Source organism: Carcharodon carcharias, chromosome 14 (genome assembly GCF_017639515.1).
Source record: "Carcharodon carcharias isolate sCarCar2 chromosome 14, sCarCar2.pri, whole genome shotgun sequence".
In the NCBI taxonomy this organism is placed as follows: Eukaryota; Metazoa; Chordata; class Chondrichthyes; order Lamniformes; family Lamnidae; genus Carcharodon; species Carcharodon carcharias.
In genome coordinates this window covers 491,171-511,454 of record NC_054480.1, presented here as the reverse complement: position 1 = coordinate 511,454, position 20,284 = coordinate 491,171, and the positions used below count along the sequence as shown (strand labels likewise).

At 44.5% G+C, this 20,284-nt stretch overlaps 1 protein-coding gene across 5 annotated transcripts in view; it reads right to left on the bottom strand.

The window, feature by feature from the left end:
* The window catches only part of cpne1 (copine I), an 88,008-nt gene that overhangs the window by 19,796 nt on the left and 47,928 nt on the right, over positions 1-20,284 (bottom strand). For 3 of the 5 annotated variants that reach the window (XM_041204450.1, XM_041204451.1, XM_041204452.1), the window contains 8 exons: positions 13,297-13,450; positions 10,647-10,826; positions 9,443-9,517; positions 8,598-8,669; positions 7,615-7,698; positions 6,408-6,497; positions 5,039-5,137; positions 3,763-3,849 (listed from right to left, as the gene is read on the bottom strand). In XM_041204450.1, coding sequence (XP_041060384.1) covers positions 3,763-3,849; positions 5,039-5,137; positions 6,408-6,497; positions 7,615-7,698; positions 8,598-8,669; positions 9,443-9,517; positions 10,647-10,826; positions 13,297-13,428 — 819 coding nt within the window. In that variant the 5' untranslated portion in view covers positions 13,429-13,450. Of the gene's footprint in view, positions 1-3,762; positions 3,850-5,038; positions 5,138-5,186; positions 5,283-6,407; positions 6,498-7,614; positions 7,699-8,597; positions 8,670-9,442; positions 9,518-10,646; positions 10,827-13,296; positions 13,451-19,431; positions 19,552-20,284 lie in introns of those variants that run through there. The other 2 variants (XM_041204454.1, XM_041204453.1) reach the window with 2 other exon arrangements.

Genomic DNA, 20,284 nt, shown 5'->3' with positions numbered 1-20,284 from the left:
CCTTCAACAGAACTGATGAGGACTCGAAACGTGAACTCTTTTCTTCTCCGCCGATGCTGCCAGACCTGCTGAGTTTTTCCAGGTAATTCTGTTTTTGTTTTGGATTTCCAGCATCTGCAGTTTTTTTGTTTTTAAGGGGAAAAGTTGTTGGATTTTCAAAGAGAGATAAGGTGTTTATGACTGGCAAGATAAATGGGGCAAGGTTATTCTGTTGATTTTTCCCAAAAGTGCTGACCATAATGACAACACAAAACTTTTTTATGGAGGGGGGGAACAATGGGATTTACAGATTAAAGAGGAAGAAATACATTTATAGGAGGATGGAAAGCTGTGCAACCCAAACCAAGTGTCAACGGGCAGGTTATTGCTAAGCAAATGCCGCTTGATAGATCCGAGGGGTAAATCGTGTGAAACAGACTTGGGGAAATGCCTCCAGCCACTTTGCAGAAGTCTGCTGTTCCAATAACCAAAGTTGTGTTAAAAGCCTTTCGAATTCCGCCGTCGAGTCGGTGCTTGTGGTAACCCTGCTGGATTGTATCCATGAATTTAAAATCTATTTTGGGCTGTTGCCTTAAGGGGATGCGTAGTTGGGAGTTTGATTAAGGAGGAATTTCGGGAATTGATATAATATTAAGTAACTATGTTACTGTCAGTGCACAAGCCTTCTCATAATAAATACAAATTGCAAGACTGTTGTGATAGCATGGACAAGTTTCCCTTGTGGATTTGGTCAGCCTGGCAAATACCATTTGCCGTATCATAACACTTTTTTAAAATAATTACTTATTTGTTCATGGGGTGTGGGCATCACCAGCTAGGCCAGCATTTATTGCTTATCCCTAACTGCCCTTAAGAAGGTGGTGGTGAGCTGCCGCCTTGAACCGCTGCAGTCCATGTGGTGTGGGCGCGCCCACAGTGCTGTTAGGGAGGCAGTTCCAGGGCTTTGAACAAGTGACAGTGAAGGAACGGCCGATATATTTCCAAATCAGGATGGTGAGTGGTTTGGAGAGGAACTTGCAGGTGGTGGCGTTCTCGTGTGTCTGCTGCCCTTGTCCTTCTAGATGGTAGTGGTCGTGGGATTGCAAGGTGCTCTCTAAGAAGCCTTGGTGAGTTACTGCAGTGCATCTTGTAGATGGTCCGCACTGTTGCCACTATACAATGGTCAATGGCAACCCCCAATTTATTGATAGTGGGGGATTCAGCGATGGTAATGTCTTTAATGTCAAAGGTCAATGGTTAGATTTTCTTTGTTGGAGATGGTCATTGCCTGGCACTTGAGTAGCAGGAATGTTACTTGCCACTTGTCAGCCCAAGCCTGAATATTATCCAGGTTTTACTGCATTTGGACATGGACTGATTCAGTATCTGAGTCGTCGCAAATAATGAACACTGTGAAATCATCAGCGAATGTCCCCACTTCTGACCTTATGATGAAAGGAAGGTCATTGATAAAGGAGCTGAAGATGGTTGGGCCTAGGACACTATCCTGAGGAACTCCTGCAGAGATGTTCTGGAACTGAGGTTAATCTCCAACAACCACAACCATGTTCCTTTGTGCAAGGTATGACTCCACGCAGCGCAGAGTTTTCCTCTAGATTTTCACGGACTCCAGTTTTGCTAGGGCTCCTTGCTGGCCCACCCTCAGTCAAATGCTGCCTTAATGTCAAGGGCAGTCACTATCACCTCACCTCTGGAGTTCAGCCCTTTTGTCCATGCTTGAACCGAGGTTGTAATGAGGTCAGGAGCTGAGTGGCCCTGGCAGAGCTCAAACTGAGTGTCAGTGAGCAGGTTATTGCTAAGCAAATGCCGCTTGACAGCAACGTTGATGACCCCTTCCATTACTTTACTGATGATCAAGAGTAAAATGATAGGGTGGTAACTGGCCGGGTTGGATTTGTCTTGCTTTGTATACAGGACATACCTGGACAATTTTCCACACTGTTGGGTAGATGCCAGTGTTGTAGCTGTATTGGAATAGCTTGGCTAGGGGCGTGGTAAGTTCTGGAGCACAAGTCTTCAGTACTATTGCTGGAATATTGTCAGGGCCCATAGCCTTTGCAGAATCCAGTGCCTTCAGCCGTTTCTAGATATATAAGAACATAAGAAATAGGAGGAGTGGGCCATTTGGCCCCTCAAGCCTGCCCTGCCATTCAATAAGATCATGGCTGATCTGCTCCAGGCCTCAACTCTTCTTTCGTGCCAGCTCCTCATAGTCCTCAACTCCCTGATATTGCAAAAATCTATCTACCTGCTCTAAATACTTTCAGTGATCTAGCCTCCACAACTCTCTGGGGTAGAGAATTCCAGACATTTACTACCCTCAGAAGAAATGTCTTTGCATCAGTTTTAAATGAGTGTCCCCTTTATTCTGTAACTATGTCCCCTAGTTCGAGATTCCCCTCACACTAGTGGAAACACCTTCTCAACATCTTCCCATGGAGTGGACATGGAGTGAATGGAGTTGGCTGAAGACTGGCATCTGTGATGCTGGGGACCTCCAGAGGCCAAGTGGATTATCCACTCAGTACTTCTGGTTGAAGATGGTTGCAAAATGTTTCAGCCTTATCTTATGCACTGATGTGTTGGTCTTAGTTATAGGAGACAGGGGGTGATGGCAGAAGGATGCCCAGTTTTGAGTTGCTACATCTGTTCGAAATCTGAAGAGTCATACGGACTCAAAATGTTAACTCTGTTTCTCTCTCCACAGATGCTGTCAGATCTGCTGCGCTTTCCAGCATTTTCTGTTTTTGTTCGAAATCTATCCCATTTAGCATGGTGGTAGTGCCGAACCACACAACAGAGGGTACCCTCAATGAGGAGGCTTTGTCTCCATAAGGATTGCGCAGCGGTCACTCTTACTAACACTGTCACGGATAGCTGCACCTGCAACAGGTAGATTGGTGAGGCTTCCCTCTTGCTGGTTCCAGCAGCACCTGCCACAGACCCAGTCCAGCAGCTGTGTCTTTTAGGACTTGGACAGCTTGTTCAGTATTGGTGCTACCAAGCACTTTTGGTGATGAAATCCCCACCCAGTTTGACTTGATATCACGAGACTTCATGGGATCCAGGGTCGATTTGAGGACTCCAGGGTCGACTTGAGGACTCCCTGTCTGGGACATTGTCTGTAAGGTATGATTCCTTAAGTATGACTAGGAGCTTGACTAGTCAGAATCAGCACTCTCAATTTTGGCACTAGTCCTAGGTGTTAGTAAGGGGGACTTTGCAGGGTCGACAGGGCTGCGATTGCTGTTGTTTCCGGTGGTCCGTCTGGTTTCATTCCTTTTAGGCTTTGTAGCAATTTGATGCAATTGAGTGGCTTGCCAGACCTTTTCAGAGGGGGTTTAGGAATGAACCACATTGCTTTGGGTCTGGAGTCACATGTAGGCCACTAGATTTCTTTCCCTAAAGGACATTAGTGAACCAGATGAGTTTTTACGATAATTGACAATGGTTTCATGGTCACCATTAGATCTATTAATTGAATTTAAATTCCGCCAGCTGCCGTGGTGGGATTTGAACCCCTGTCCCCAGAGCATTAGCCTGGGCCTCTGGATTACTAGCCCGGTGACATTACCACTACGCCAGCATCTCTTGTTTCTCTGTAACAGGTTGGAGGGACGGAATGGCCTCCACCTGTTCCTGTGCAGCCGATACTCAAGATCACCCCCCCTTTATAAGGCAATTAGGGAGCAGGGTGATTCCCACAAGCTGTCCCACAAATTCAGACCTCCCCCAGGGTAACTTGTTTCAGGATTTACATACCTTACACGATCGAACCCGAATAATGCCAGAATTCTTGTAGCTTTTCTTCTTCTTTTTCTTTTCTGGGTGAATGCATTCAAACTCAACCTTCAGGACAGAAACACACCAATCAGGGAACAATAAGATAAAAGCAAAATCCTGCAGATGCTGGAAATCTGAAACAAAAATGGAAAATGCTGGAAAAACTCAGCAGGTCTGACAGCATCTGTGGAGAGAGAAACAGAGTTAACGCTTCAAAAGTCTGTCATACGGACTCAAAACGTTAACTCTGTTTCTCTCTCCACAGATGCTGTCAGACCAGCTGAGTTTTTGTAGCATTTTCTGGTTTTGAATCAGGGAACAGTACTTGGGGCATTAAAAGGCATATTTAAACCCTTTACTCCAGGTCTGGGCTCCTCTCACCTCGGTCTTTCTTGGACTAGGTACAGGAATAAAGGCTTTCCTTCTGATTCTTTGACCAACTCTAGACTTCAATCACCGCACCCCCCCTCTACTCCACAAAAACATCTCGTCCCTAATGTGACAACACCCTCAGAACCTTCCCTTTCTCCACATACCCACCATGCCTCCCAACACCTAAAATGTTCAAACATGATGACTATCCTGAGTTAAAGACCATTCACATCGGCTCTCTCCCATTTTTAACCCAGGGTAGCAGAACCGTGAACTCCTGGTTTCCCTTTGTACCAAAATCTGCAGGCTTTGAAAGTCCTAACGTAATGACACCCTCCATCTGAACTGTACGACTATGATGGGCAGAATGGTCTGGACCTACGCCGCTGCATCAAAGTGCCTCAAAAACCAAGCTCTCAAAACCAGCATCACCTCATCAACTCCAAGGTGATTTTTGTTTCCCTCCTCCGCTTCTCCTTGACTGAGACACTGAACCGCATCGCCTGCTGAATTGGGCAGCTTGTACCCACTGTTGGCTAACCCATCCCTCCTTATGCAGGGTCATGACAACCAGAGGAAGGGGAAGAGAGAGGGATGGAGGAAGCGAGATAGAGAGCATCAGAGAAAGCACAAGAGAAAAAAAGAGTGCAAGTGTGAAAAAAAGCAAGAGGGCGTGTGTGTGGGAACAAGCACCACTGGGAGGGGAGAGAAAAAGCACAAACAGGGAATTATACATTTACAGGAAGTGCAATGCCCAATTTGACAATAACTGCAAACAACACTTCAGCATGTAAATAGGGTCTGCAGGGTTGCTTCAGGACAGTTTTATATACAAAGAATACGCCATCTTTAAAGATTTGAGAGAAATAATGATGATTCTCACCGGACTCCCAGCTTCCACTTGCTGTAGTTTAGAGAAGTTAGTTTCAAAAAGGCCTATCAGATCATGTGAGCCGTCACCATCATAGTCAGAGCAGCTGACCTACAAAGGAAAGAGGGCAGCCAATAGTGGTAGTTAGAGAGAGGCTCACCACTTGGTTCTTTGCTTCCAATAGCTCCTGAGCGGGAACAGTGAACTCCCCTATCAAATCTGAGCCCGTGCTTTCATCCTTATCGTTACAAGCCACCTGATATCAAACAGAAATGCAGTGAGTGTAGAAACGGCATCAAAAAATTTCCTGGGGACCCGAGAGCTGAAGATGTGGACACATGACAAAGGGGTGAAGCACCCTGTGACTCACCCTGGAACAAAGCACTCCCTGCCCCGCTTGGGTAAGAACCCCAACACTTCACCCTGGCAAGGGGGTGGAGTGGGGCATTTTAGTTTCACAGTTGCTGCCAGCCCTCAGTCATCACCCAAGTGTCCATCCTTCTGGCGCCTGACCCTTAATGGAGACTTTTGAAAGGCTATTGAACTGTGGGAGCGTCACAGGCGGGCATGGCCCTGTCAGCATCCAATGTCCACACAAACACTCCAGTATGGGTCACCAGACTGAGAATGATCAGCAGGGTGGGCTGTTGCTGATTTTCTGCCCCCATTCCCTGCCCAGGGGTACAGAGGTCGACTGGAGCACCCACTAATAGCACCTCAGCCAAGATCAGATAACCCAGAACAGACCAGAATCGAGGTGCAAAAATCACACAGAGCAGTCCACTAACCAACAGAGCCACCCGGGAAACAGGGCTGCAGTTTCCAGAGGATCCAAACGGAGAACACCTAGGTCGCTCAGACACACTGTAAATCACAGCCCAGAAGCACTGGTTAGCAACCAGCTACAATGGGAAATAATACCTGTGAGCAGGCTGGAGGGTGGGGCCAAATATCTTCCAATCCACACTCTTCAACACGTAACTGGAGCCAATGCAGGTGGATGGAGTTAAGGTACAGATCAACCATGTTCTCACCATATGGCAGAACAGGCTTGAGGAGCCAAATGGCTTCTCCTGCTCCTATGGTTCAGAGCATGGAATAGCCAAGGAACTGAGGAAACCTGAGACAGCTTAAAATCACACCATTTAAAACAGTATGAATCAAGCAGTCAGTACATGAAATCCTTCAGTGACATATCCAGCACCTTCAACTAGAGTTTATTCTGCCCATATCCCATTCCCCATCAGTCACCTGGCACCAGTATCACACGCACACTTTTAATTCCTGCACTGCCCAACTCACAAGCAGAACCGCATCCTGGAACATAGGGAACACTCCAGTGCTCCTTGGACAGAACACAGAAAAGGACTCAAACCTGTACCTTAATGGGCTTCTGCAAATCTCCGTTACACAGTGACTGCAGGGACACAGAGAACGTTTTCCAGTTCGGATTCAGGTTGTTCTTAATAACCTGCAGCCAGGAAACAGCGGAAGAAGAGAATGATGTTAGAACATCATTGACCAGTCTTTACATCCAATACTGCAATCAGCCATGAGTAATATTTGTAGAACCACAGAATCTTACAGCAAAGGGGACATTCAGCCCATTGTATCTGTGCCAGCTCTTTGAATGACCTATCCGTTATTCCCACTCCCCTGCAAATATTTACCCTTTAAAGTTTTTATCTAATTCCCTTTGGAAAGGGACTTAGAATCAGGGCATGGATTCCAGGTCACAACAACTTGCTGGGTAAAAAAATTCTTATTTGCCCTCTGGTTTTTGTGTCAGTTACTTGGAAACTGTGTCAATTAGTTACCAGTCAGCAGAAACACCATCTTCCCCTTTCACTCTACCAACTTCCCTCACGGTTTTGAACATCTCGGTTAAATCTCCCCTTAACCATCTCTGCTCCAAGGAGAACAATTCCACCTTCGCTCTATTCGCATCACTCAAATCTCTCATCTCTGGTGCTGAGCTGTTTCTGTGCTGTAAATTCCACACATCGGGAAGGATGGTTGGGAGCAGCCTGGACCTGAACTTAACTAATTAGCAGAATCGGAACTTCCGACTTTCACCTGAAACCACCCCACAACTTCCTAAACCGCAGAGTGCTCACCCCCCTGCTGCAACACTCTAACCTCCAGGAGACTGACCAAAAAAACCTACTGTACCAGAGATTAAAATGAGTTTATCAAAAACAGGAAATGAAGCCACCACATACAAATACAAAAGAAAATCACTCTAAACGTCATAAGAACACATCAGCCATATAACACACACAGGCTGCCTGAAATGACTATCAGACTGGCCTCAACTGCTCACTTGAGGGTCTCCTCAGTATTCAACTAAAAGTCACTTCTTAGGACATTTTACGTGTTGTGAAGCAATAAAATGCAATTTATACAAATAAATATATATATGAAAAGGAAAAATTGAAAGCTGTGGGGAAAGAGTGGGCCTATTTAGATAGGTCTTTGAAAGGGACAGCACAGACACAATGGGCCAAACAGTCTCCTTCTGTGCTGTAAGATTCTCTGTTATGTGGAGAATGTTGCAGGTAGTGTCGGTTATGTTAGAAGGTCATTACCTCTGATCGGTAAGCTAGCTGCCACTTGTCACCGTCTCCCTGCCTGTACAGTTCCAGAAAAGGATCAGATTTCCCCATGAAATCCTTTTAAAAGACAAAAAGAAAATCAAGTTCACCAAAAATAAAAACCACACTTAAAACAGCTGACATGTTCAAACCCTCCCACTGATGCCAGGTTAAACGGACTTGTTTTGTTTTGAGCTCATTTAAGATCAGAAATGAAAACTGCACATTCAGGGTTAGAATCAAGGAGTCAGGTACAGTATGGTTTAGGCAAGGTACTGGCACTGTGTCCTCTTCACCGCTCCAACCGTGTGCTTTAAACCCATTCTATCGGTCACCCACTAATGCGTAAGCGATAATCAGCAAAATTGCCCATCTAGTGTGGGATCAAGGATAGTCAGAGTCTTGGCTATTACTGCACATGCGGCAGCTAACAAATGAGAGGCGGCTTTCGACTCCATCACTTCTGGACTCAATTCAAATCCAGGCCTCCGAAGTAAAAGGTCAGTTTGTCTGTCATGCAACCTCTCTGAAGGAGAAGAGTTTCAGATAGAACCTGCGCTCATTCTCACTGGCATCACTGGCAAAACCAAACAAAAAGGAATGGCCATAGTTAGCAGTTCCTGGTGCCAAGGTGCAGATGGGACTGGCAGAAACCCACAATCACTCAACTGTATGGCAAGAGCGCATGGATTCAGAAGGGGGAGAAAAATGGGCTGATCAATCAGCTCAAGGTAAGGTTTATGTCAGCTCCGTCAATTAGTCAACACATATCCCTGCAACTCTGCTGGGCATAGGTCTGGGAAGGAGCCTGTTATTTACCTGCTCCACCAGCCAAGTGGGAAAACACCCATACATAACTCTCCCATTGTGTGTTCCTCGTTTTCAAGAGACACAATGATCATTGCCTTCCATTATAGTCATACTTCACAAGTAAAGAGTGAACACCAACACAAAACCCTGAATGAGTAGTTCAGCACCTTATTGTCCAGGTTTCTTGCCTCCAGTTGGAGCACTGCTGCTCGTTTATCCTGGATCTCCTCAGCTATTACCTGAGCACAGAAATAAAAAAAGATCACACCAGAATTTGAATCTCAAATACACAACGGGACTTTGCAGGATGTTCTGGCACAGCTTTTATCAGGGAATTTATTCAAAGGATCCAGTGATGCAGCAAACACTCCCTGCGGCAGGCCCAAAACACCACCCCCGGGCAGATACAGTGTACAGCTCCCTCTACACTCTCTCCCAGAAAACGTGCCTGATTAAACCTCAAGAGCATGCACTGCTGTCATTTCCCACATTAACTGTCCTTCCAAGACCTCGGACTGCCAGTTCAGTGTGTGTTGTGGTCTCGTGCCGTTTTATAATTAGATTTCATGAGCTTACAGACCTGAGGGTAAACTTTCACTCTTTAGTTTAAACTGGAGTAAAACTGGATTCCAGAGGCAATATGCTAAACACGACTCTCAATCTAATCCCTTAAACAACTAACAGTCACTGTGGTTACTAAAAGTGTGGTTACTATAATCAGTTGATAAAATTGTGCAATTTCTAACATCACCATAAAGGCTTAAAAATATTCAATATATTGATTCAAGATAATCTATTGACTCAACTGATTATTCTCTTGTCAAAATAATACAGGCACCAAGGGTATGGAGCCTTCACTTCTATCTAACTCTAATTGCTGGAGCAAGTACATAACCTCCCATCAAGTACAGGAGAACAAAGACAACGAGGGATTGAGAGGACCAGAAGAGCACTTGGATGCTCTTTGTATTAGCCATGGGCAAGGAGAAAGATGGGCAGGATATTTACTTACGGTGATGTTCCCCTTTCCAGCCAACTTCCCCTTCTTCAACTGCAAAGGGCGAGTGAATGTCTTATTGGAGACAATCTGGGAAAACAAAAAGGGAAGTGTGTCAGTGGAATGGCTGATGTCCAACCCCAAGCTAATCCCACTGCCCTGCTCTCTCCCCATAGCCCTATATCAATCCCAAACTGATCCCCTGCCCACTCTCTTTCCATAGCCCTGTATCAATCCCAAACTAACCCCATTGCCCTGCTCTCCCCATAGCCATGTTTCAATCCCGAACTAATCCCACTGCCCCACTCTCTCCCCATAGCCCTATATCAATCCCAAACTGATCCCCTGCCCACTCTCTTTCCATAGCCCTGTATCAATCCCAAACTAATCCCACTGCCCTGCTCTCTCCCCATAGCCCTTTATCAATCCCAAACTAATCCCACGGCCCCACTCAATGCCCAGAGCTTGCTCTGGGAACAGGCTACTGAGTTGGATGATCAGCCATGATCATGATGAATGGCAGAGCAGTCTTGAAGGGCTGAATGGCCTACTCCTGCTCGTAGTTTCTATGTTTCCCCTAAGAGATGCAAAGCCTGTTTCAGCTACTCCGTGGCAAAATATTTCACACTTTAACAACCTTCAATGAAAACATTTCTGCTAATCTCTCTCCTGCTACCTGTAATTGTAATTTTGAACTATTCTCCCCTCATTCCTGACAGGGAAATGTTTTGCTATTCACCACCAAAAGCTTGTAATTTAAAAATCTCAATTAAATTTCTTCTTGGCCTTCCCCACCCTACTGGAAATAGTCCCATTTTTACAAGTCTCTCCTCGTAATTATGGTCCTGGCATCATCTGTCCGTACAGTAGCTCGTATCTTAACCATTCCTATCGGAACAGCACAGAGCGACAGGCATTTCTTTACAGCATTCAAATTAAACTCTCGCCTCTTCAGGAACAGGTGGAGATTTGCAGGTCAGATGACACAAATGACTAAAGTGAGAAAGGAAAAGCAGAAGGGAAATTAAAGCAGGTGCTCCTCATATTCCAGCCACCAATTCCCCACCTGGCAGGGATGGCCAGCTCAATATTTAACCAATATCCAGTAGACGTTCCCCTGGGAACTTACTTATACAGGTGAGGGAGCGAGGAGAGGGATGGAAAAGCAGAGCCTGCATCAGGCTGCAGCTACATGAGCCCAATACACAAAGTAGATCACCTGGCCCAAGGTGCACTCCATTCCTCCTAGGTAGTCATCGTCACTCAGATTTGTGGATTTATTATCGATATCGTAAATTCCAAACTTCAGTTTCTGCACACGCTCAAAGTAATAATCTACCTCCAGCTTCTTGGCAAATTCAGGACTCTGGCAATTTTTTACCCTCTCCGTTCGCTCCAGCTGTTGGGCAGAGACCAAATGGAGTTAGTTATGTTCAACTTGTCATCACATACAGAATAGCAACTCTGTCCTGCCCAGCTGTTAAAATGCATTCCATTCAACGTGAGCTCCGGTCCAAAGGGTAGCAAGCACTCTTGGGTCTGAGTCAGAAGGTCATGGCTTCAGGTCCAGGTTGACACTCCCAGCGCAGTACTGCGGGAGAGCTGCACTGTTCGGATTGTCAACTTTCATAAGACATTAACTCAAGGACCCGGCTGCCCCTCTGTGAATTTAAAAGACCCCAAGACACGATAGAAGAGCAGAGATGTTCTTCAGCCAATATCCAAAAACCAATGACCTGGTTATTTATTTCATGACTGTTTGTGGGTACTTGCTGTGCGCAAATTAGCTGCCACATTTCTTACTTTGCAACAATGACTACACTTCAGAAATACTTTATTGGCTATAGTGAGGTATCAAAAGGCACTATAGAAATCCAGATCTTTCTTCCCTTACCCGAGTCACTTCATGACAAAATGGCAAACTGCAACCATCTAAAAGATACTGGTGCTACTGGCAGGGCGGAGACAAACAGCACCATAATGGTTAACAGTGAAGGCCACAACAAACAGGAGTTCAGTCACGATTTCATCATGAGGGTGCCTAATTGTCTTTTCTATTTAAGATATAAGTGATCACTTTTTTGGCTTGCTGTTAAAGTGCCTTCCTCAAAACTGCAGACAATACACAGTGCTGCTGGTAACAATCACTTCCAGGGATGAGAAACTTCAGCTACGAGGATAGATTGGAGAGATTGGGACTGTTCTCCTTGGAGAGAAGGAGGCTAAGAGGAGGTTTGAGGGAGAAGTTCAAAATCATGAGGGGGTTGGACAGAGTAAATAGGGAGAAACTGTTCCCACTCGTAAAAGGGTCAAGAACAAGGGGGCACAGATTTAAAGTGATTTGCAAAAGAAGCAAATATGACATGTGGAAAAAAAACTTTTTCACACGAGTGGTTTGGGTCTGGAATGCACTGCCTGGAAGTGTGGTGGAGGCAGGTTCAATCGAGGCATTCAAGAAGGCAGTGGATGATTATTTGAATGGAAACAGGTGTACAGGGGAAAAGGAGGGCAATGGCATTAGGTCATAATGCTAATTTGGAAAGCTGGTGCAGACACGATGGGTCAAATGGCCTCATTCTGTGCCATTAAAATTCTGAGATTCTGTGACTTCAAAGGCCTTATGCATATGCAAATACACAGCAGCTTGTGTTCCAAGGAGACCTGATCACCTCTCTCTTGGCAGGGCCCCACTGTCAGTCCAGTATTTATTTAATTCCTTTATGAAGGAGTTATTCCACATCCCTATCACTCCGCAGGTTTTAGACTGGCTTCCTCTAGATTTTTTCTCTCAGTTATCTTTATAAAACCGAGAGCATTTTTAAACTTGTACTGTATTACATCCTCCCTCAATCCGCTGATTTGAGAAACCCAAGGAAAGGGTCAAAGTCCACATACTAAGGAGCAAAATTAGAAAGAGTAAAGAAACAACTTGAATTTATGTCTCATCTTATCACATTTTTAAAGGTGTTCAAAAGCATTTTGGATCTAATGAATTTCCTTTTGACTTACAGCTACCACTGTTGTATAGGGAAATGCAGCAACCATTTGCAGACAAGTGATCTGTTTTTGGTAGTGTTGCTTGAAGTAGGAATGTTGGCCCAAGTTGCTGGGAGAAATTCCTGCTCTTCTTCCCATATTGCCATGGAATTATTCACCTTTCTCTTGGCTGTCTAACTCGTCCACAAAGGCAGCATCTCTGACAATGCGATATTCCCTCCATACTACACTGAAGAGTCAGACCTGCATTGGGGTTTCAACTCTCAGCTTTTCGGCTAAGAAGCGAGTGTGGTATTTCTACAACGAACTGGCACTTTATGACGGGAAGGCAACTTTTCTTAGTTTTTGTTTTAAATTTTGCATCTACGGGTTTTTGTTGTTGACTATTGGTCTGGCAATATTTCAACTTTCAAATTCTCACCTTTGTTTTCAAATCCCTCCATGGCCTTGCCCCCACTCCACCCACCCCAGCCCCCCTCAGCTCCACAAATCTACGACATCTTTGCACTCCTTTAATTCTAGCCTTTTGAGCATCTCTGATTTTACCTGGTAGCCATACCTTCAACTGCCTAGGCCCTAAACTCGGAATAGCCTCCCTACAGCTCTTCACCTCTCTCTCTCTTCCTTGAAGGTGCTCCTTATAACTGGTCACACGTACTAATAACTAATGGGACTCGGGAATCACATTTGTTTGATAATGTTCCTGTGAAGCACCTGGAGACATTTTACTACATTAAAGGCGCTATATAAATACAAGTTGTTGTTAGGCATTGCAGGGCTACACTAGTGTAACAAAATCCTACACAGCAAGAGTACACAATTTGTTTTGAAATGCTTCAGAACACCCAAAGGCTCCTCAAAGAGAGTATTACCTCCATCCACTGGTCATCTGCTCCAGTGTTTTGAAGTAAAACGCACAACGGGTCAGACATTGAACCAACATCTTTATCCATCAAATTCTCACAGGAAATGGTCAACTGTACTTTAGTCACACACTGCGCCATCTTGGAGAAACAACTGAGTGTTCTTAAAAGAGAAAGAGAAAAGATTAATTAAAAAGGCATTTGGCAAACAGGAGAATAATTTTCCACAATCGTAAATACAGCTGATTCTCCCACCAGGCTCATTCAAGCCATTGGTAACACTGCATTACCAGGGGAATAAAGAACTGTCAGGTAAAAACTGCCAATGGGTTATATACTTTGTCTATCACTTACTGCAGACGCACAGAAACATGCAAAACAATTGTTTGAAAATGAAATACTATTTAATATTGTACAGTCCTGACATGCAGCCTCAAACTCAAGTTTTTTTTCAATCTGACAAACAATTAAGCTCTGATTGTTTATTCTGTAAACAGCTTCAAGTCAAAGTTTCATCGGGAGTAGCAAAATTATATTCAGCTCCATCTCCTGTCTCATAACTGGCTTGATTTTTGAGACAGCACAGAATCCAATTTTGCACTGATCAACAAATCCACTAACACAACTCAAAGCTGTCAGAAATGTCTCCATCAGCAGTTGCATCAGCTGTAATGAGCTGCAATCACCTGTTACACAATGCAAAAAACACCCTGCTGACCAAGTTTCATGGAATCAGAGTACTACAACATAAAGGAGGCCATTTGGCCCAAGAGATCTGCACTAGCTGTTTCAAAGAGCAATTCAGTTAGCCCCACTTCCCTGCTCTTCCCCCAAAGACCACCAATTTCTTTCCCCTTCAAGTTTGGAAAGGTTAAATTAATTGCACAGCTCAGAACCTGTTTATGGTTCACTGAGCACAACATGGTAATCAGCAAATGCCTCCTTCACACTTCAGTAGAAATCCCAGCAACAGTCTTTTGCCTCAGCTGATAAAAGCTTGCATATATTTCAAACGCACAACCCACACCTCAGTGCACGCCTGGCCCTTCAACAGCACCTTCCAAATCCACAGCCTCTACCACATGGAAACACCACCATCTGCAAGCTCCCCCAAGCCACTCACCATCCTGACTTGGAAATATATCACGGCTCCGTCACTGTCGCTGGGTCAAAGTCCTGGAACTCCCTCCCTAACAGCACTGTGGGTGTACCTACACCACAAGGACCCCAGTGGTTCAAGGCGGCAGCTCACCACCACTTTCTCAAGGGCAATTACGGATGGGCAATAAATCGTGGTCTCCCCAGCAACACCCACATCCCATGAATGAATAAAAAAAACGGTATTTACTGCTCACACTCAATGAGAAAAGATAGAGCCTATTACTGCTATAAGAATCCATATAGGCCACAAGCAAGAACTAGTTGTACTACCAGATCAAAACTAAGGAGGAAGTATTCTTTCTGCAATGCTCCTAGTATGCCTTGTCACCTCAAAACCATTCCCAGCCGCTATAGAAAGTCAGGTGCTTATATACCGGAAATAATTCAGGAGTGAAAAATCAGGTAGAACTTTTCCACAAGGGGTAACAGAAAGCTGGGACTCTCCCATAGAGCGCAGATGTTGGGGGACAACTGGAGCTTTCAAGGCTGCAATATATTTCTGTAGGGCAAAGGTGGAAAAGTATCAAAAATAGGATCAAAAGAGTGGGTAAGTGGAATTAGGATAGAGATGGGCCATGATCTAATTCAGAGATAGAGCAAGTGAAGGGCTGAATGACTAAGTCTTTTCCTTAATTCAAACTGCAGTTTATAAACCCACATGATGAACTACATAACCAGCCTGCACAGAAGTGCATTATGTACAGGAGTGTAGATTTTCCTCAAATTATCACAGGCGTTAACCCCTATTAGGGATTCAGTACAAATATCAGCTGAATCCTAGTGGGTAGCATTCTCGGTCCAAATTGGCAGATTGTCCAGGGGCTCGAGACTATCAGTCCTATTGTGGTACTGCACGGAGGGATAGCTGCCCTGTCCGAGGTGCTGCCTTTTGGATGATACATCAGTCCCAGGCGTTATTTGCCCTCTGATTAGCTATCCCATGGCACTTTTTCAAAGAGCAGGGGAGTTTTCTCCAGTGTCCTAAATCAAAGTAAAACCACCTGGTTATTAACACATTGCTCTTTGTGGGACCTCGCTGTGTGCAAATGCAGTGCCACGTTTCCTTCATCGAGCTCACCTCAGTATATTTTGGACTGTACATCCTGAGGTCACGAAAGGTGTGATATAAATGCAAGTATTTTTTTCTTTCATTAATAAATCACAAGCAGAAATCTCAAGGTAATCCGAAGCCAGGAGGCTTGATAGGAATCTTCATGGCGCAGTGTGAAGTCCACCTAGTTTTATTCCATTCCCAGTTGGCATTTACGCTTGTTGAGTAACAAGAGCCAGCTTTCTCAGCTTAGCTGATGGGTGAAGGCGAGTGACCAGCAGTTCCAAAGTAACATTGAGGGGTTTGTGTGCTAACCTACACCAGATTACCAAACCGATTCACCATCAATACCTTAAGCTTCAACAAGAGTCCTGTGAGGAGGCCCAAGAAAGGGTGTTCATATATATATATTTAATAAATCTGTGCTCTTTAAAGTGAGCAGCTTCAATGCTAAGGGGAGATGCGACTCTCAAATGCAGCTGTGCTACTGCAAGAATAGGCCAAATAAAGACCTCAAGTTTCACTAAAGGCTAGGGAACAGGCAAGAGCAAGAAATAGTGAGAAAGCAAGAGGCCAAGCATCACCCACCGCTGTCCACCACTCAGCGAGTGACACACACACTCTCGCGATCTAGATTCACTTGAAGTATGTCCACTTCACTGGGGTAGCAAGAGAAGCTCAATGGCAGCACAACAAGGCTCCAAACTACTCAACACAGCAAACAGCAACAAAGGGCCCGGGGTGTATGGGTAGTCTAGAACAAGGGGACAAAGTCTAAAACTAAGATGGAGGCCATTTAGGACCGAGATGAGGAGGAATTTCTTAAGTCAGAGGGTGGTGAATCTTTGAAATTCTATCTCAGAGGGCTGTGGAGGCTCAGTAGTTGAGTATGTTCAAAGTAGAGGTTGATAGATTTCTAGATACCAATGACATCAAGTGATACAGGGATAGTGCAGGAAGATGCCATTGAGGCAGATCAGCCATGATCTAGCTGAATGGCGGAGCAGGCTCGAGGGGCTGAATGGCTCCTATATAAATGAGGATATGAAATAACTGAAGGCTCACTGAACCAACCATTGAAAAAGCACTTTGTTCATCGTTTAACCCTTTAAACTCATCATTCTGGCATATCTGTACTGCACCCTCTCAAGGCCAATATACCCTTCTGGAGGGTCAGTGAAGAGAACAGAATGCAGTCACTCCAGATGAATTCTGGCCAAGGCTCTGAACAAGTAAAATATCATTTCTTCCTCTTTGTATTCCAGTTCCCTCGAGACAATCACTAACTTTCTAATTTTGGGTTATTTTTCTACCTGCCCACTAGGTTTGTGATGGACACCTGAATACTTTGCTCTTCCACAGCAACGGGGTTCTCATCATTAAAAAATACTCCAAATTATTTTTGATCCAAAGTGGATGCCTTCACATTTCCCTACATTGACCTCCATCTTCCACAATTTTGCCCGCTCACTTAATCTGCCTGTGCCCTTTCATAATTTCCAGCTCCCATTTGCACACTTTGCTGTCTTCAATAAATTAGTGTCAACTGCAAACCTGGATATGAAACTCTCCATTCATCAATCGGTGACATATATGGTAAAAATCCGAGACCCAGTACAGATCCAAGGGTTTGTTTGATCATCTGCTGCTTTTTAAAAAATAATCTCCATGCTGCTCAGGAATTATAAACAGAACAAGAATTTGTTTCCCAAACCCAGTAACAACTCCTCCTCTACAATAAATCTTTCAAGATGTGATATTGCGCTATCACAGCCAGCTGCACACACAATTAAACTGAAGCACAATGATAGCAATTATACCTGCCACACCCTGTAATACTAACATCCTCTGTGCACATGTGCCTCTCTCTCTCTGTACATGTCCTCCTATGCTGTATGCACTAACAAGTTCATACGGAGTTGTAACTAGCAAGAATTTGTGAGCAGCCAATGAGCACGCCCTGCCTATTGATATTGTAGACTGGAAGAGCTGCTCACAGTCCGCCACCAAAGAGGATCCGATACAAAATGTCCACCTGAAAAGGTTCATTTTTGAAGCACGAGGAACTAGAGATGACGGTGATATGGTAGTATCTACAAACATCTGTTTTTATTTAAACTGTTTACAGCTAGTTTACTGTACAAAGTGCAGAGTGCACTCCTCCCAATCCCCCAAGGCTAGGGTTAGAAGAGAGATTCTCACTTATGGCAAACACATGGAGTTACTTCTCAAATCAGTCACACAAGTTGCTCCATAGAACTGGACTGCGTAGGAAAACCAGTTTCAGTTGTAAAAGACCTTTGCACTTAATGGGTAATAAAATATTTGACAAGCCATGCTGCATCTACTTTTTTTAAATATAAATCTGCAATGCAAGGACATAAGCAACATTCAAAATGAAACTGGATAAATACTCAAAAGGGAGAAACTTGCCAGGGCTACAGGCGGGAACAGGGGAGTGGGTCTCATCGGTTTGCTCTACCAAAGACGCAGCATAGACGTAAGCTGAATGGCCTCCTCCTGTGCTCTGTGATTCTATAAAACGCACATCACATATGCGATAAAATCACATACTCTCCATCTGCACCTCACACGGCAGTTTTTTTTGAGAATTAGCACACACAAGACAAAAAGTATGAGGCATTCAGGTGGTGACAAAAGGCACCATTGGAAAGATCATTGTTGAGAGAAGCCCTTTAAAGGGCAAGAGATTTAACAAGAAAAATAGCTTGAATATAACAGTCCTTTCACACCTTCACGACAACCCAAAGCACTTCACAGCCAACTAATCACTTTTGAAATATAGTCACTTATGTAGTGAAATGTGGTTACCAATTTGCACACAATAAGATCCCACAAACAGGTGTGAGCAGGGATTTTTCTTTGAGAGGCTGATATTCGTTGAGGGGTAAGTCAGCCAAGGACATGGGGAGAACCCACCTTGCACTTCTAACAACGGCTAAGGGATTGTTTGCACCAACCCAAGGGCAGATAAGGACTCAATTTAACATCTCATCAGAAAAATGGTACATCTAACTGTGCAGGACTTCCTCAGTCATGGCACTGGGAGTATTATCCTGGATTATGTGCTCATGTGAGCCTTGAAGCCAAAACTTCCTGTCACAGGAGGAGTGAACGAGCCAGGAGGAAATTCAGAATGTGGGCCTGGAAGCACTAAATGGGGGCAGGGGAAAGGATTGGAATGGTGTCACGGTGAAGTTAGAAGATAAGGCTGAGGGTTTTAAAATCAGTATGATGGGGTAGGGGTTGAGTAGCACATGTGCTGCAGGCTTCCGGATGAGTTCTGGCTTTGATGAGGCGGAGATACAGTGGTTACGTTATGCGACTAATAATCCCAAGGATGCAAATTCCAGTTTTTAACAAATGAAGCTCCAGGTAGTTCTGCCTGAGACACACAGGCGGTGCCCAGGACACGGGATTGTATTACACACACACACACACTTCCTCTATGCAGATACTGCTATATGTTCACTGCATAACAAGGAAACTGCAAACTGCTCTCAAACTGCAGCATTTTTCAACAACACCATCAGAAGGTTTAAAATAAAACTCGACAGGTTTAATTACACGACAAGAACTGGAGGGAGAGAAACATCCTCTGATTATCTTCAGCAAGGGAGGGGTGTGGGTCTCCCCCTCCCAGCCCGCACAGTATAGATCGGAGTAAGGAACTGGACCACAAACGCTCACCAGTGGAACAATTCCAGACATTTACTGAGGCAATGGCACAGCATGGGCGGAACTATTATCATCATAAAACCACACTGTGAAAAAGCAAGGGTTAGAGCCTGAGACTCGGGAGTTACTCTGGTAACTCACACCCTGCAACACTGGCACCCACTGTATCAGAGTGTGATAATGTATCAGTATAATAATCAGTGTCGCACTGGATCACAGTGTAACAAGCTCACATTGACACGGTAAGAATATCTCTCTCTCTCTCTCTCTCTCTCTTGGTCCTGGTGAAGCCGCTCTGTCGGTGCTTTTTTCTCTCTTCTCTCTCGGTGCCACCGCCCAGCTCCAGAATGCTACAAATCAAGCCCCGCCCCCCCCCCAGTTTTGATTGGGCAGTTTGCTCAGGGACCTGTCTCAGCCATTGGTCCATTTCGCTGTCAATCAAATAAAAGCGCAGAAAACTAGTGTAACTTCCGCCTTGCCTTGAATCTGGGTGTGAGCAGAGAGAGTCACTCTCACTGGCAGCCACAAACACCATAATTACAACTGTTTCACAAAACTGGAAATACTCAACTCCCCAACACACTATTTTATACAGAATATTCCCAAACACAATACATTATACACAGGGATCACAAACCTGTTCTCCAAGGAATGAGGGATTTTTCTCCACCTAAGTTTAGGAATCAGGGTGGTAGCTTTCTCTGGAATCTGATAACTCTACTTCTATATTGGAGACACTAAAATAAACAGTGTTCCAGAAGCTACCTCACTAGGATCAAGTTCACATTCATAAACTCTTCTTTCACTCACATCCTAGGCATCGCATTCCAACCTTATATTTCATTTCTTGTCCAGCTCCAAACACAGAACCAGCTATTTCTAAAGACTTAGCCACCAAAATCCTGATCTCTTCCTTTCTGCTACCTCCAGTACCTTAATTTCTACTCCAAATTATCACTTTTTCTACTCACTCTCCTGACTACACTTACCATTTCTGTCTGCTGGTTCTGTCCAAGTTATTTTGGACACATTTGTTAGTGCTGCATGTAATACTTGCATTTATATAGCACCCTTTACCAACCCAGG